General features: G+C 50.4%; 1 protein-coding gene across 1 annotated transcript; it reads right to left on the bottom strand.

Annotated features, from left to right (window-relative positions):
* Positions 1–1888: 1888 nt before the first annotated feature.
* On the bottom strand, positions 1889–12477 carry LOC106498976 (SRSF protein kinase 3-like). Its single transcript, XM_013960324.2, has 10 exons — positions 12305–12477; positions 11650–11737; positions 9089–9176; positions 8732–8838; positions 6230–6392; positions 4886–4971; positions 4185–4292; positions 3657–3726; positions 3480–3572; positions 1889–2184 (listed from the first exon to the last, which is right to left on the bottom strand). Exons 1-10 carry the CDS (start codon positions 12448–12450, stop codon positions 1997–1999), a joined length of 1137 nt encoding a protein of 378 aa, XP_013815778.2. The 5' UTR covers positions 12451–12477; the 3' UTR covers positions 1889–1996.
* Positions 12478–13520: the final 1043 nt, after the last annotated feature.

Genomic DNA, 13520 nt, shown 5'->3' with positions numbered 1-13520 from the left:
AGCTGCCGGTCGGCCGCGGCGCGGCGGTGTGGGCGGGGGCGGCCGCCGGCGTCGAGGCGGTGCTCCCGGGCGGGCCGCGGCGGTGTCTGCCGGCCGAGCAGCGCTACGTGCCGAGGGGCGGGGCCGGCCGGGGCCGCCCCGCCCCCGCCGCGGCGCCGCGCTCCGCGGGGTAACTCCCGCGTCGGGACACGTGGCAGAAAGAAGGGGCGGCGCAGGGCGGCCGGGATTCCTGGGCGGCAGCCGCCGCCGCGCGGCGCATGCGCGACCTCGGCGCGGGCCGGGGGGAGGGGGCCGCGCGGCGCATGCGCGGGGCGGGGGGCGTGGGGCCTGCCGCTCGGCACGTCCGCGCCGCGGGGGGAGGCCGTCGCCGGCGGGAGGCCCGGCCGTGAGGGGGACACCGGCCTCGGCCCGTCCCGCGCCTCCTGGGCGGCCGCTCTCCCTCTCCTCCGGCGCCGAGGCCTCCCGGCGGTTCCTCCTGCCGCGCCGCCGGGGTCGCGGCCTGCCGCCCGCCTCCTCCCCTCAGCAGAGCCGCATCCCCGACAGCAACGCTGCCCTTCGTGTGGCGCTGCCCTGAGTTTGCTATCGAGCGAGCGCGAATCCACGGGAAACCGTGGCCCGTCACCCAGACCAAAAAAAAAAAAAAAGACAAAAGCAGCCCTTGAGGCCACGAGCGTGTAGCTGGGCCCCACTGCTCGCGGGGTCGCCGTGCTCCGAGCACCAGACAAAGGATGCAGGCCGCAAGCCCTCCCCGTGCAAGGCGCGAACCTGGAAAGCCAGACAGCGCTGAGCTTGTCAGGAAGGACCCTGTGGCATCCGGCTCGGACTCTTCTGCATACTGATACCTGATGTAAAAATTGGCCGTTGTGCCTGTTTTCGCTCAAAGAGCGCAGAATGCACCCATGACTGATCTGCCAGGATGTTTCTCCAAGGCTGTCATTCGGGCATAGCATCCTTCTTACTAAGCAGTCAAAACCAGGTTAAGCATCCCAAACAGCAAGTCAGCATCCTTCCGTCTGCTAGGAAAACTGGAACTCCAAGCACTTTGCAAGGAAGTTTCAGTCACAAGCTGGAACATAAAGTCCCTCCCTGCCCTTGCCCCTCATTTAAATAGCGTACGGACTCTTGGGATTATAGGATAGTAATAGTTTCAATTAATGCTACTCATGAACTACAAGTGTAAGTTTACTGGGAAATTTAGTTTGACAGAAGCAAAGTTAGCATGTATTTGCAGGGAGGAACGCCAGAAAAAAGAAAAAAAAAAAAAAAAGCTAATGCTTATCAGTATTGCACAAAGGTAGAAGCTGCAGCAATTGCTCCAGTTCCAGAATTAGTCAGAATAGATATTTGACATAGTGGGAATTACAGGCACGTAAGCAACCTAGCCAAGGAAGAGCACGCAAGCAACCAACACGTTATTGGAAGCAACTGGGATCCAATAGTGTTGGGGGGGGGGGGGGGAAGGAAGGGAATTTCTACTGATTATCAGCTTCATTTAATGCCCATCTGCATCACTGAGGGTTTTTTTTAGAGAACAAGCTACAGCCGGTTAAGAGCCACTGGATCAATACGGGTTGCTAGTGTCCCACATCCTGCCCGGCGGCCCCGAGCGCTTCCTAATTCCCTGCTGCATTAATACCCAGATAGGAAGAGGCCCTTTCCGCTCCGGTACCGGCGGGTGGGTTACCCCAGCCCCACACGGCCCTTCCCTCCCGCCCCCGAGCCCCCTCCGCCGGGAGGCGGCAGGACATCGCTCCCGGGGGGGCCCCGCGGCGGGGAGGAGGCGGCCGCGGCCGGGCCCCGCCGCCGTGAGGAGCCGCCGCGCCGCCCCGGCGCCATCTTGTGCGCGCTGCCGCCAACGCCGCCTCCTCCTCCTCCTCCTCTGCCTCCTCCTCCTCCTCCTCCGCGGGGGCGGCGGTGAGGGGCCCCTGGGGGCCAGCGGGTGCCTCCCCCGCGGGGGCAGGAGGCACCGCCGGCCCGGGAAGGGGCGCGGGGCCGCTCACGGGGAGCTGAGCCACGCGTGCTGCAGGCACTGCGCCGCCGTGGCCCGTTTCTCGGGCGCGTACTCCAGCGTGGGCAGGAGGAAGCTGACGAACGGCGCGACCCCGGCTCTCGTCCAGTTGTGTCTCTCCACCAGGACGCCGCAGAGGCTGCGGGGCTGAAGCCTCGAGATCCGCAGAAGGGCACCTGTCCGAAATGACATAAGCGCAGTCCCTTAATGACGCTTGCAAGACTCGTCGTCTCCAGCCGCTCACCTCATGCAATTCATCCAAAGCACCTCGAAGGATCCCTTCCTTCTCCTGTGGATCTTCCTCTCTCTGGAAGCTCCACCTGCACTTCCACTTGCAGACTTGGCTCCCAGCCGTGTTTCAGAAATCATCTTTCCAAGCTAGTCTCCCCATTCTTGAGTACTTCTTAGATGATAACATACCAAAGGGAATGAAATGTTCCCAGAATAGTCATGCCAAAGCCATCACTACTAGTTCCGTATGGCTGTCTGCTTGCAACGCAGAACACATCAGGCCATTTCAGGGCCGGATCTCACTAAACGGTAAGGTTTAATTCGCTTTGTGCTATGTAGCTCTGTGGGGCCCAAAAGAGTGCCACTACTGACCAAAAAGCTCTCCCTGTCCCCAAGCAGTACATGCTGTAAATGTAGTGATTCAGGTTAGGCCGGCTTTGTTCACACAGAGAATGAATATAAAACAAGGACTGTTTTTGACTTGTTTCTTTTGAACGCCATAGAAGGAATAAGCATGAAAAGGGCCGTGAATGAGCAGGGAGGTGTTTGCTGCACTACAGCATGGTACTAGCACTCAACAGAGAATGAAGTGCGGGTGTGCTGAGGCTGTATTGCTTGCTGGTAAGCGTGAAAACAAGGAGGTATGACGGACTAAATGGCAGAAGGACAGTCATGCGATGCCTTGAAGTCAAAGACAAGGAGTTCAAGCTTAATGAGACAAAGGGAAAGGACTCGGGGAGATTCAAACAGAAGAGACATTATGGTTGGGGTCAGAAGACTAACATAGGAGTCACATTTAGGGTGGATGAAGGAAGGCTGGGAGGATATGATTGTCTTGTCCCTGATCATCATTGTTCTCTGCCAGTGAACGGGTGAAATTCAGCCAGTTAACACATTCTTTTCGGCTTTACTGCCATGTAGCTATTTCCTGTCCATATTTCCATTCTCTCTAGATCCAGAGGAGAAAGGATGGAGTCTTTTCCCTCTTTAGTATTTGCCATGAGGATTTTTCAGGATTTTGCATTTGCATTCATCATTGGATTGCAGAGGTAGGAGAGCAAGCTAGCTGTCAGGGCAAGAAGTGTTACTGCACTTCATGAAGTCTCCGCTTCTCTTTTGTCCCTGCCTGTAGCCTGCATTGTTTGACATAAGTTTTGGTTGTTTTCTGATGTGAGCTGAGTAGGAGTGTGTCAGAGGTCCACAGTATTTTTAGAGTAAACTTCCCTACTCCAATTTTTACCTGGTCTGCTGAAAAATTTTGTTGACTTCTTCCAGGAGAGAGCTATTTGGGGAGGAATTCTGCCCAGGAGCTCAATAATACGAGCAACATGATCTGGATGGAGGAGAGAAAACACATCTAGATACAAAGATTATGACTCTTCTGTCAGTGAAATCAATAAAACTAATGGAGTCTTACCATCATCTCTGGAGAAATATTTCCCAGGTCGAGGATCAAATAGACACTCTCCAGTTGCCATTTCAAATGCCTAAAAGTGGAGCAGCATTGTTAATGCACTGACTAACTTGGAGTTTTTCTTCACCATTAACTCTGATAGTATCAGTGCCAATTTCCCTTCCTATTACACAAAACCAATCCTAAAACATGGAAACATACACATGCCTTCTATCTATACTCTGCCGTTGTGAAATAACAGCTTTTGCTCCTTTAGGATGAAAACCAGTATGTGACTGATTTGTTCAAGTCTATCAATTTCCCTATATAGAGTATGAATTGCCTTATAGCATAAGCTATTTGAAGTGAATTTTATGAGCAGCCTACATTGTCTGAAATTAATGAATGCAGAAAGCCTGTTTGTCCTTCTGTGACTCAGTAACAGCAAAGAAATCTTGCTCTACAGATAGATGGGTGGCTGAGGACATGCATTCCCTGGCCTGGTAGTGTCAGTCATCTTCCCTGCATGCAGTGCATGGTGTCCAGTCCTACCAGGCAGCCTGTGCTCCAGATATCTGCAGGAGTGCCATAGTCTAACCCAAGAAGCACTTCCAGGGCACGGTACGGTTGGGTCTGGATCTCCTTTGAAAAAGGCTTGTACTGAAACAGAAACAAACTACCTTTGGTTAGCATCCATAAATGAGTAAGAGCGATGCTTATGGTCAGAAGCTTTCAGCCTAGTGACAAGGACCTCGTGACACAGAACTGAATGCACGTGAATGCTGTATGCACAGCAAACACATGCTCAGCCCCACTGACACCGGAGTGAATTTATCCCCTAAAAATTCCACAGTTAACATGGTTTTAGATTTCTGGTTATCAGGACAGTGTCCATCCATGGAGATGTTCCGAAGCCATCTGGACATGGCCCTGGGCAACCTGCTGTAGGTGACCCTGCTTGAACAGAGGGGTTGGACTAGGCAACTTCTAAAGGTTCCTTCCAACCTCAACCATTCTGTGATCCTGTGACTAGCTGCAAGCTGAATAAAGGTCCAAAGTTGACAGCATCTCCAAGAGTACAGATCCCAGCTCTGAGCTGGGACTGCTGAATGTAACACACACTCAAATCATCATCTCTTTAGTGCACTCTGAAATAACTATTCAGCTGTGAAATGTCAGACAGCCAAGGTGTGACAGAAAGGAGCGGGTTGCATCTCCCATCATCTTGGAATTGAGACTTGTAGCAGACTCACTGTCCAGCACGCACTGCCCAGGTCTGCAATTTTCACCTCTATGCTCATTAAATCAGAATGTTCCAATCGATTGCCAAGATCACCTCCTAGATGGAAAGGACAGAGAGAAATCAGGTCTTTTTCAAATCAGCAGGTACATCACTTACCACACATATGCCTTCCTTTAAAGTTTTTCAGCCTTAAAGATCCTAAAATGCTTTAGACAAGTGACTTCTTTTATTGTCAGTAAAATACCACCTCTGTTTGTTGAGTAAAACACAAGAGAAGGGCTGAAAGTCAAAATCCAAGAGGATGTTAGAGAGGACAGTATCCTGCAGTGGAGCGGCGTGACCGTGTGCTCCTGTTCTGCTGCAAAGTACCTCTAGCGTTGAGATTAACGTGAGTTCAGAGGAGAGTACAGCCTACCAGCACCAGTCAAACACAACACTTCTGTAATACATCCTCAGCCTTCAGCAATCCTGGCTGTCACAGATCTTGGATACAGCTTGCTCAGCTAAGCACCATAAAGGTGACGTTTTCTTATGGCCCTGGGAAAGGGTAATTTTTGTTTTAATACTTTACAGTGAGCTGCTGGTCTACGTCCAATATTACGTCGTTCTGCTCCAAGCAAAAATATCTGTCAATAGTTTAGCATTCCCCATTTACCCCAGCGCTTGAGAGACAAAACAGCAACATCACAAAAGAAATGCTCATGGGAGAATATTGTGGGAGAAAATATAAAGGGTCTTAATGCTGGGAGAGACTAGATGATCTCTTGAGAAACTATCCAGCCCTATGTCTTATTCTATGTTCTCACCATTCTCTGAAAATAAATTATGTCTCAAAAGGCCTTGGAGATTAGCAGTATATACAAGTCTCCTGCAAACCTTGGAAATACAGGAAACAGAGAGTAGAAATGTCATACAGCTTTTTGATCAAATCATTGCTTATGTAAACCTTTCAGCAGCTGAAAACACCAGACATGATGGAACTATCCTGTACCTAAAGCTATGAGAATCTGCTCTCAGGTTATGGTGAGGCTACCATAAGGTTACCAGTGTTATGGTAAGGTTATTAACCAACACTTGCTTTGTAGTTGTTCTCTGCACAAACCTATCTGCAACACCACATTTATGTAGGCACCTTGAGAAACTTGTAGTAACTCAGGTGTGATGTTTGTGTTAAGCAGATGTAGAAGAGGCCTGTCACCATGAACTGCCTGTACTATTTTGTACTGGCCACTGCAGGAGTTGTGAGCTTTTTCTTTTCATAAATTATATCTACCTACCTATCTACCTCTCTGTTTCACTCCTGGCAATAAGCTTTTAAGTCCCTTTTCTGGTTCAAAAAATCTGCACTGCTTACCTGGTCCCTTTAGCCCCAAATCTGTTCTCTGGCTAGAGTCGACAATATCAGACAGAAACTTTTGGAGGGTCTTGTCACCTACATACAGCAAAATGTTCTCTGGTTTGATGTCGGTATGAATAATCCGGCAGCGTTTGTGCAGGAAGTGCAGGCCTGCTAGCACCTGAGTGAGCCAAAGAATGATTTATGTTAACAACATAAAGGTCTCCCCCCTCTCTCCCGTCCCAAATGGCTTTTAGTGCTGTCAAAGCAGAGAGTCCACCACAGTGGACGTGTGATTTGTGGAGGTTCTGGTACGGGGGAAAGAGGATACTGGTGATAATTTTCTACAATAAATTATTTCTATATAATGGATCCCTTGTATTAACTTGGAGTTGCACCCAAAACAGTGGTGTCTCGGGTTAGGGTGGGCCTGTGGAAGCACACAGAAGTGGCTTCATCACAAGACTCAGCAGGGATAGCTGCCACCTAAGCCTACGGGTTCAGCATGATAAGTGACAGGGAGCCTGTGGATCCCGGCAGTGAAGGAGTGTATTTGGAGGATGCAGAAATGACACACAGCAGAAGGAGGTGTGAAAATCCACAGATGTCAGCATGGATGGACAAGCCTGGAGAAACAGAAAGTAGGTGCAAAAGGCTGCAGTTACTTTGAGGACAGGACTACAAGGAGGCATTATGGTCACAAATCTGAACTATGTCCTGAAAAGCCACTTCTTGCTGCTTGGCTCTGGCATCCTTGCACTGCCTTCCCTGTTAATACGGCATTATCGCTGGACTGGAAGTTGGGACTTGGTCAGAGAGCATTTGACATAGTGGGGAGGGAGGCCCTGCCTTCTAAGTGATCCCATCGTACAAGTAAAGAAAAGGAGATGAAGCACAGCCCAGACAGGAGGAGGGAGAGACGCTGAGTGATTGTGTGTAGAGAAGAATTCAGGGTGCAGTCCCTTCTCCGCAGGGGAACCATGTAGGGAAAGGAGAGCTTATGATGGAGCAGGGAGAGTTGGGCCTGTCACAGGGGAGAGATAAACAGTGCATACAAGAGAGAAACATTCAAACATTCACTCTTGGAAGTCAATAACAGCAAAAAGAAAAAAAAAGACTACTGGGAAAAGGTTTGTTTTTTGTTTGTTTGTTTTTTTACACTCTGGTCAGTCATAGAGGGCTGGCAAATTTTCTGTGCATTATCAAAATCTATTCTGGGATGAATACCAGCCCCAGGGAAATACCAACCTTAAATGGTAACTGTGAGACACAAGGGAAGATTTAAATAGCTAAAATGGAATGAATCAGAAGTAAATACTGCCCTAGTGCTGATCTGAAGGGAAAAAGAAAAAGGTTTTGAGATTTTATGATTTAAGCAGATAAGGGGGTGCAGGCAAAGGCTTAGGTGTGCAATTGAGCACATAGCTTAATGCCATTACACTTTTGTATAACTTATTTAGGTGTTGGTGCAACTGCTTTCCAGGAAGAAGAAGCTATTGCAGAAAAAGGATAAAGGAGAAAGGGGTTCGTTCTTAGTGTCTCTGGAAGAGCACAGGAATCAAAGGAGCAAATCTTGGTCTAGACAAGCCAGTGGACTTCTAATAAATCTCAGCATTGGAGGCAAAATATAATTTTAACTACGCTGAGGCCTTACTGAGGTTTCCCATTCCTTAGCTATTCATGGACAACATACAAGAAACTCGATTTCTGTGATCTGTTTGATCAGCATGCCACATCCTTACAGGGGATGAAGGAAGGGCTGGCTCTGAGCAGGAAAACCTCAAGATGGGTGGAGGACCAGCCAACCGAACCAGCTATTTACAAAGCCTCTGGAAAGAAATCAGCTATGAGACAGACCTCTAGCAGCCTTCGGTAATACTGTGCAGACAGCTATAGAGCAGCCTCCGAGCCCTGCCGGACCCTGCCTACGTCAGTGCCGCTCATGACTGGATGCTGAGCCAAATGCCAGCAGTCTGGCGTCACCATGGGGGGGGATCCTCATGGCTGCAGGAGGGCAGAGAGATGTCTATGGTTTGCCAACAAGAAGCATAACTATGGCAGGCTGTTTGTCTCCCCGCTACTCCGGCGAGTGGAAGAACTGATCCCAAGAAAAATGCAGTGATTACTGAGATCTGAACATAACTGTTGTCCCTGAATGCCCAGTGCAGGTCTGCAGGCTACTGACTCTTCACGTTGGTGGTCCTGACTCCTTTCCAAACCTGATGAGGCTACAGGCATAGCCAGTGATGAACAGTGCGCCTGTATTAATGGGAACATGATGACTTCCCACTCTGCGTTTTTGTTTTATTTTTAAACATTTTCTCCCCATATACCCAAAAGAAATAGTTAGTGTTTTCTTTACAAAATGTATGCCTTGGGCACTCACTTAGTGTTGTTCCTTTCTCTGCAGATGGAATCACAAAGGAGCTCATGGCAGATGACCCCAGAATGAAGACAACAGTGTGTTCCCCACCCAACCAGTCCCTTGGTGCCATCACCCGCTTAGAGCTAAGTTCTCACCTGCTGTAAAGATTTTTTCACAAAAGGCAAAGGAAGGCCCTGGGCTGCATAGTTACCCATCAGACTTCTCAGAGAAGGACCCAGCGCTTCAAATACCAAGCACATATGTGGGAAAGAGTCATGGATTCACTAACAGGGAGAAGATGTAACTACCACCATTTTGCCCTTCACCAGAGTAGCCAAATACCTCCTTATTCCACCTGCTCCCACTAGCCACTTTTGTGTGCCCGGGGCCAACTGCTGCCCTGCTCATCCTCATGGGACTACAGCTTTTGGTTTTACACTATCGTGTGACCTCTCCAAGGCAAGCCAAGGCTTTGTCAACCCAGAGCTGCAGCCCTCTTAGCAGAAGGATATGGAAGCCGTTCTCTCCCATCATTTTAAAGTCGTCTAATAAACAGACAATGTTTTCTCCTGCCCGGTCCTTCTTCTTCATACTGCTCACCTGAAGGGAGGATTCCAAAAAAGCTGCAATTAGAGACATACATATGCACAGGGACATCTTGCGCCCATTTTTATCCCATTCTACAGACTTTCTCCTCCAGTGGTTGGCACTTCATTAGAAATTCAGCGATAACAGCATCAAGAAAACCAGGCTCCAATTAAGCAAGCAGACTCCATTCCCAAGGAATGTTGTCTAGCCCTGGACCAGGTAGGAGCATAACCCTCACAGTGTCTGAATAACTCAAACCTTTCCTGTTAACAGGGTCTAGAACAATTCCCATTGCTCGTTCTACCCCATCCAGGCCCTAAAAGTGCTCCTGCCTGTGGTGAAAGGTGATTTCCCTGAGGCCCCAGCTCATTTTACACAGGAGCGATGGCTGCCCATTTTCTTCACCCTTCTGCAGCCTCTACTCCTCATTCTGCGATGGGGGAAGGCTCCTTTTCCTCTCTGGTTGAGCGTCACGGGCCAGGCACTGTCGCAGCATCACTTGGAATTTGTCTGGTGTCACACAGTTTCTCGTGGTTCAGTGGGGAAAAGCAGTCTTCCTGCAATATCGCCTTCTAAAACCTGTAGCTTCCCTTCAGCAATTTCTTGCCAGTGGTTGCAAAGAGTTTTTGTTTTATTTTTAAACATTTTCTCCCCATATACCCAAAATAAATAGTTAGTGTTTTCTTTACAAAATGTAAAGAAGGCCTTGTGTTTGGCCAGTTGAAGGCTACTCTGTCCTTCTGGGGTAAGGAGCAACTGCCACACGTGGAACAACCCATTGAACTAGACCTCTTTGGGCTGGAAAAGGGCTGACTACAGGCAGGTATGACAGAGCTCTATAAGATACTGAGTGGTAGGGGAAGGGGTGAACACAGAGCTGTTATTTTCCTCTCCTTTCATACGAGAACCAGGGTGTATCACATAAACCTAGCACTTGGCAGGTTCAGAAACAAGCCAGGGAGACGGTTCTTCATGCAGCACATAGGTAATTGGTGGCAAATCTTGTCACAGGGTGCTGTGGATGCTGAAGCCTGCATGGGCTCATGGCAAAGTGAGACAGGTCTCTGGAAGATAAACCCGTTGAGGATTGCTGCCCACATAGTGTCTCCTTCAGCCCAAGAAATCTCCCATTGAAAACTGCTGGAGGCCGGGGAAGTGTTCAGTGGGAGCAGCGCTCTGTGCTTACCCTGTCCTTACACCCTGCTGGCCACCACTGGCCCAGGATACAGGGTTGGGTGAACCTGCACTCTGCCAAAGCGCGGGTGCTTTTGGCACCCCTGGATCTTGCATCAGCCCTGCACATCTGTGCGGTGAGCTATATTGCGAGTTTGCTCCCAGGGGACACTGATGTTGGTACAGCAATGAGTACTTCTGTACACTGCCATAACCGTGGGGATTTTGGTTTGTTTTGTTGCTCAGCTGCCTGATGTGTCTGCAGCAGCGCCAGGAGGTTTTGCTGGGATGACAGAGGTGCGCAGCCGTGGAAGGTGGGAGACCGCCTCTTCTGGCAGCACTACAGGCACCGATCACCTTATACTGACGGAAATGGCCCTGGGAACCAGCTATATTCTGTTGAGTAGAAGGAATGTCTTTCAGAGAGAATTCATAATAAATTAAGGGTAAGGCTTGGTCTATAAACAGTATTACGCTGATGTGCAGAAAAGCACCCCTTTGATTACATTAAATTACTGCCACTTTGTACTTCCTCTTGCATCACTAAGTCTGCCTCATATCCCTTTGGATACAGCCTGCAGATTTGCAGGTGCAAGCTACACCTTTTTCAGACCTGTTGGAAAAAGGCCTCGCAGTAATTTGAAATGCAAAATTTAATGACTTTTATTCATATAAAGCTGATGTAACTTCTTATTTAGGCAAACTTAAGAATTGTAGCCATGAGCTTTCTAGAACTGGCAGGTCAAGCTACCTTCAAAGGCAAGTAGCTGAAACTCAGATACATGCCAGACCCATTGGCAAAGGCAGAAGGAAGCTTTCTGAGTTCAGATCTTTATTATATTTTGCTGCATCCTACCATTTTTTGCAGTTGTCTCCATTTACTTCACTATCTGTGCTGTGATAGAGCAATACCATCTGAGCTGGGAACTACACAAATTCAGTGGAAACATTCCCACCTCCTGTTTAAGAACTTGGACTTGATCTCCTGCTTTTTTCCTGTTGACTAGCCAGGCTGTATTTCTGCAGGTTCCTCCTACTTACTGGATTTTGGTCTCAGCTGAAAGGAATGGGCCTACAGGCCAAGTAGGGCACAGCCATCCATGCCAGCACAACAGGAAGGAGAAGGTGGCCATTTCAGAGGCCAGTGCTCAACAAAGGCAATTTCTATCAAGTATCTAACATGTTTTTTCTGTTCCCCACCTGGATCTTCAGACTGACACCTGGAGGGAGAAGGATGGTGAAGCTGATGTTCAGATCTAAACTCAGTGGCCATCCCCATGGTGCGGAGCGCGGAGCCAGAGAACATACATACACATCGAAGGAGAGCGACCTCGTCCTGGGCAGCCTCAGCAAAGCTCTCCCCGCTCCTGGGGACCTTCACAGCTACGTGTTTCTTCCTCCTACGAGATGAATCACAGCTGCATGCCAACACACGCCAGTGCGGCTCCAAGCAGCAGCGCCTCCCCTTCTCCCAGCCACCCAGCCCTGGGCTCTGTGGGGAGAGCACTGCCCTCCCGCGAGCGGTCTTGCCCTTGGCCTGCGGCACGCAAGGACCATGCGCATCTCTCCTGGTGATGCTGCTGGCATCTTGCAGCATAGCTGCCTCAGGGAGCAGAGAAGGACCAGAGAGTAATAGGCAGAACATGGATACTGCAGGGTCCAACCTATTCTAAACAAGAAGAGCAAAGGTGGAGCAAGGGCTGATCCCACCTAATTTATGTTCTTCAGTTTCTGGGGAGCAACTCCGCTAATTGCACCCCACTGATCTTGCTGCCAGATTTGCCCCAGCTCTGGTCACTGTCGTCCTCCGTGGGAGCCTCCGCATGTTGAAGCGCTCAGAGCTGATGCTGACGTGCTCCCGGGCAGGCTGCTGCGCTCTGCTGCTTCTGCGCAAAAGGGACAGGCCCTGCCCAAGAGGAGGACAGCACACCCTTCCTACAGCCCCCGAAATGTGTTCAGCCCCTCACCTCGTGTCATGGCACAGCCACACCGTGGCAAAGGCCCCGCAGCCCAGCTTGCGCAGAGCCTGGTATCTCATGTTGAACACGTCTCCTTCCTGCACTGGGTGGTGGCCTCCTGTGGGGGCATTGCCAGAAGGCAACGTTACTGACATGTCTTTAAATGCCGTTGGACTGAAAGAGCAACTGATGACAGCTGGCCTCCCAGCGGCTGGGTATCCCAGAGGAACGGCCGGACAGGTCGCCAGTGGCCTCCTCTGGCCTGGGAAGAGCCTGGCACAATCTCAGCTCCAGAGTCACACATCCGAGGACTGACCTGTGCGCCTCGCTGCAGGCGCCTCCTCCTGCACCCACTCCTGTTCTTCCATCATCACAGCAGATCCTGGCGTGAGAGGACAGCGGCCGTGGAGAACCAGGTCTTGGAGTGCAGGTGGTGCAGTCTTCAGCATTTTACTCCTTTAAACAGAGGTAGGTAGCTGCAGAGCAGCCATTAATGTCTACTACATGGCATGCACGTTGATATGCATCGCTCCCGTTCCCTCTTCTGCCTCCCCCCGCCCTGCTCCTTTCCATCTGCTTCACCAGAACCTGGAACTGGGCTGTTACAAACATTTTTGGCACTTCGGAGAGGTTAGGGATTATTTTAAGAGTTCAGAAAAGGAAAGTTGGCAGGCTGGGGTTGAGCAGGGCTCCTGGCTGTGTGCAGCTGGGCCAGAGCCCGGCAGGAGTCTCAGGTTTCCTAGTGCCTCGGGTGGATTTTCAGTGGCTTAGTGGGGCCTGTGGGATCCCCTCCCGCGGCTGCAGTGCTGGCGGGACCTGGCCTCCTGCGGAGAAAGCGCTCTGCTCCCCGTCTCCTGCCCAGTTGGGCAAGGGGTAAGCCCCGGGCTTTCACTGGCAGGAGGAGTCTCATGCTTAGTATGAAGCAGAGTCTGTGTTTTAGAAACTCCAGCACTGCACATCTCTCTGCAGCCTCGCCCCGGGGCCAGAGCAGGTATTTATCACCAACCATCCCGTGACCCCCTAGGAAAGAGGCTGTAACCGAGGGGGAGAGGCTATTCTCCAGGGTTAGTTACTATGGCAGCAAAAAGGTACAAACAGAGCCGGTTCAGACAGACCGATGCAACTGCTGTCCTCCCCCCGCCAGCCCCCATGTAGGATTGGCTAAAGCACGGGTCACCTGAAACAACGCCCCCGAACCCCCCGTTGCTCATGGAAATACAGATGT

The sequence above is a fragment of the Apteryx mantelli genome, chromosome 12, assembly GCF_036417845.1.
Source record: "Apteryx mantelli isolate bAptMan1 chromosome 12, bAptMan1.hap1, whole genome shotgun sequence".
Taxonomy (NCBI): Eukaryota; Metazoa; Chordata; class Aves; order Apterygiformes; family Apterygidae; genus Apteryx; species Apteryx mantelli.
The sequence above is the reverse complement of the archived record's forward strand: the minus strand, read 5'-3'. Positions and strand labels throughout refer to the sequence as shown.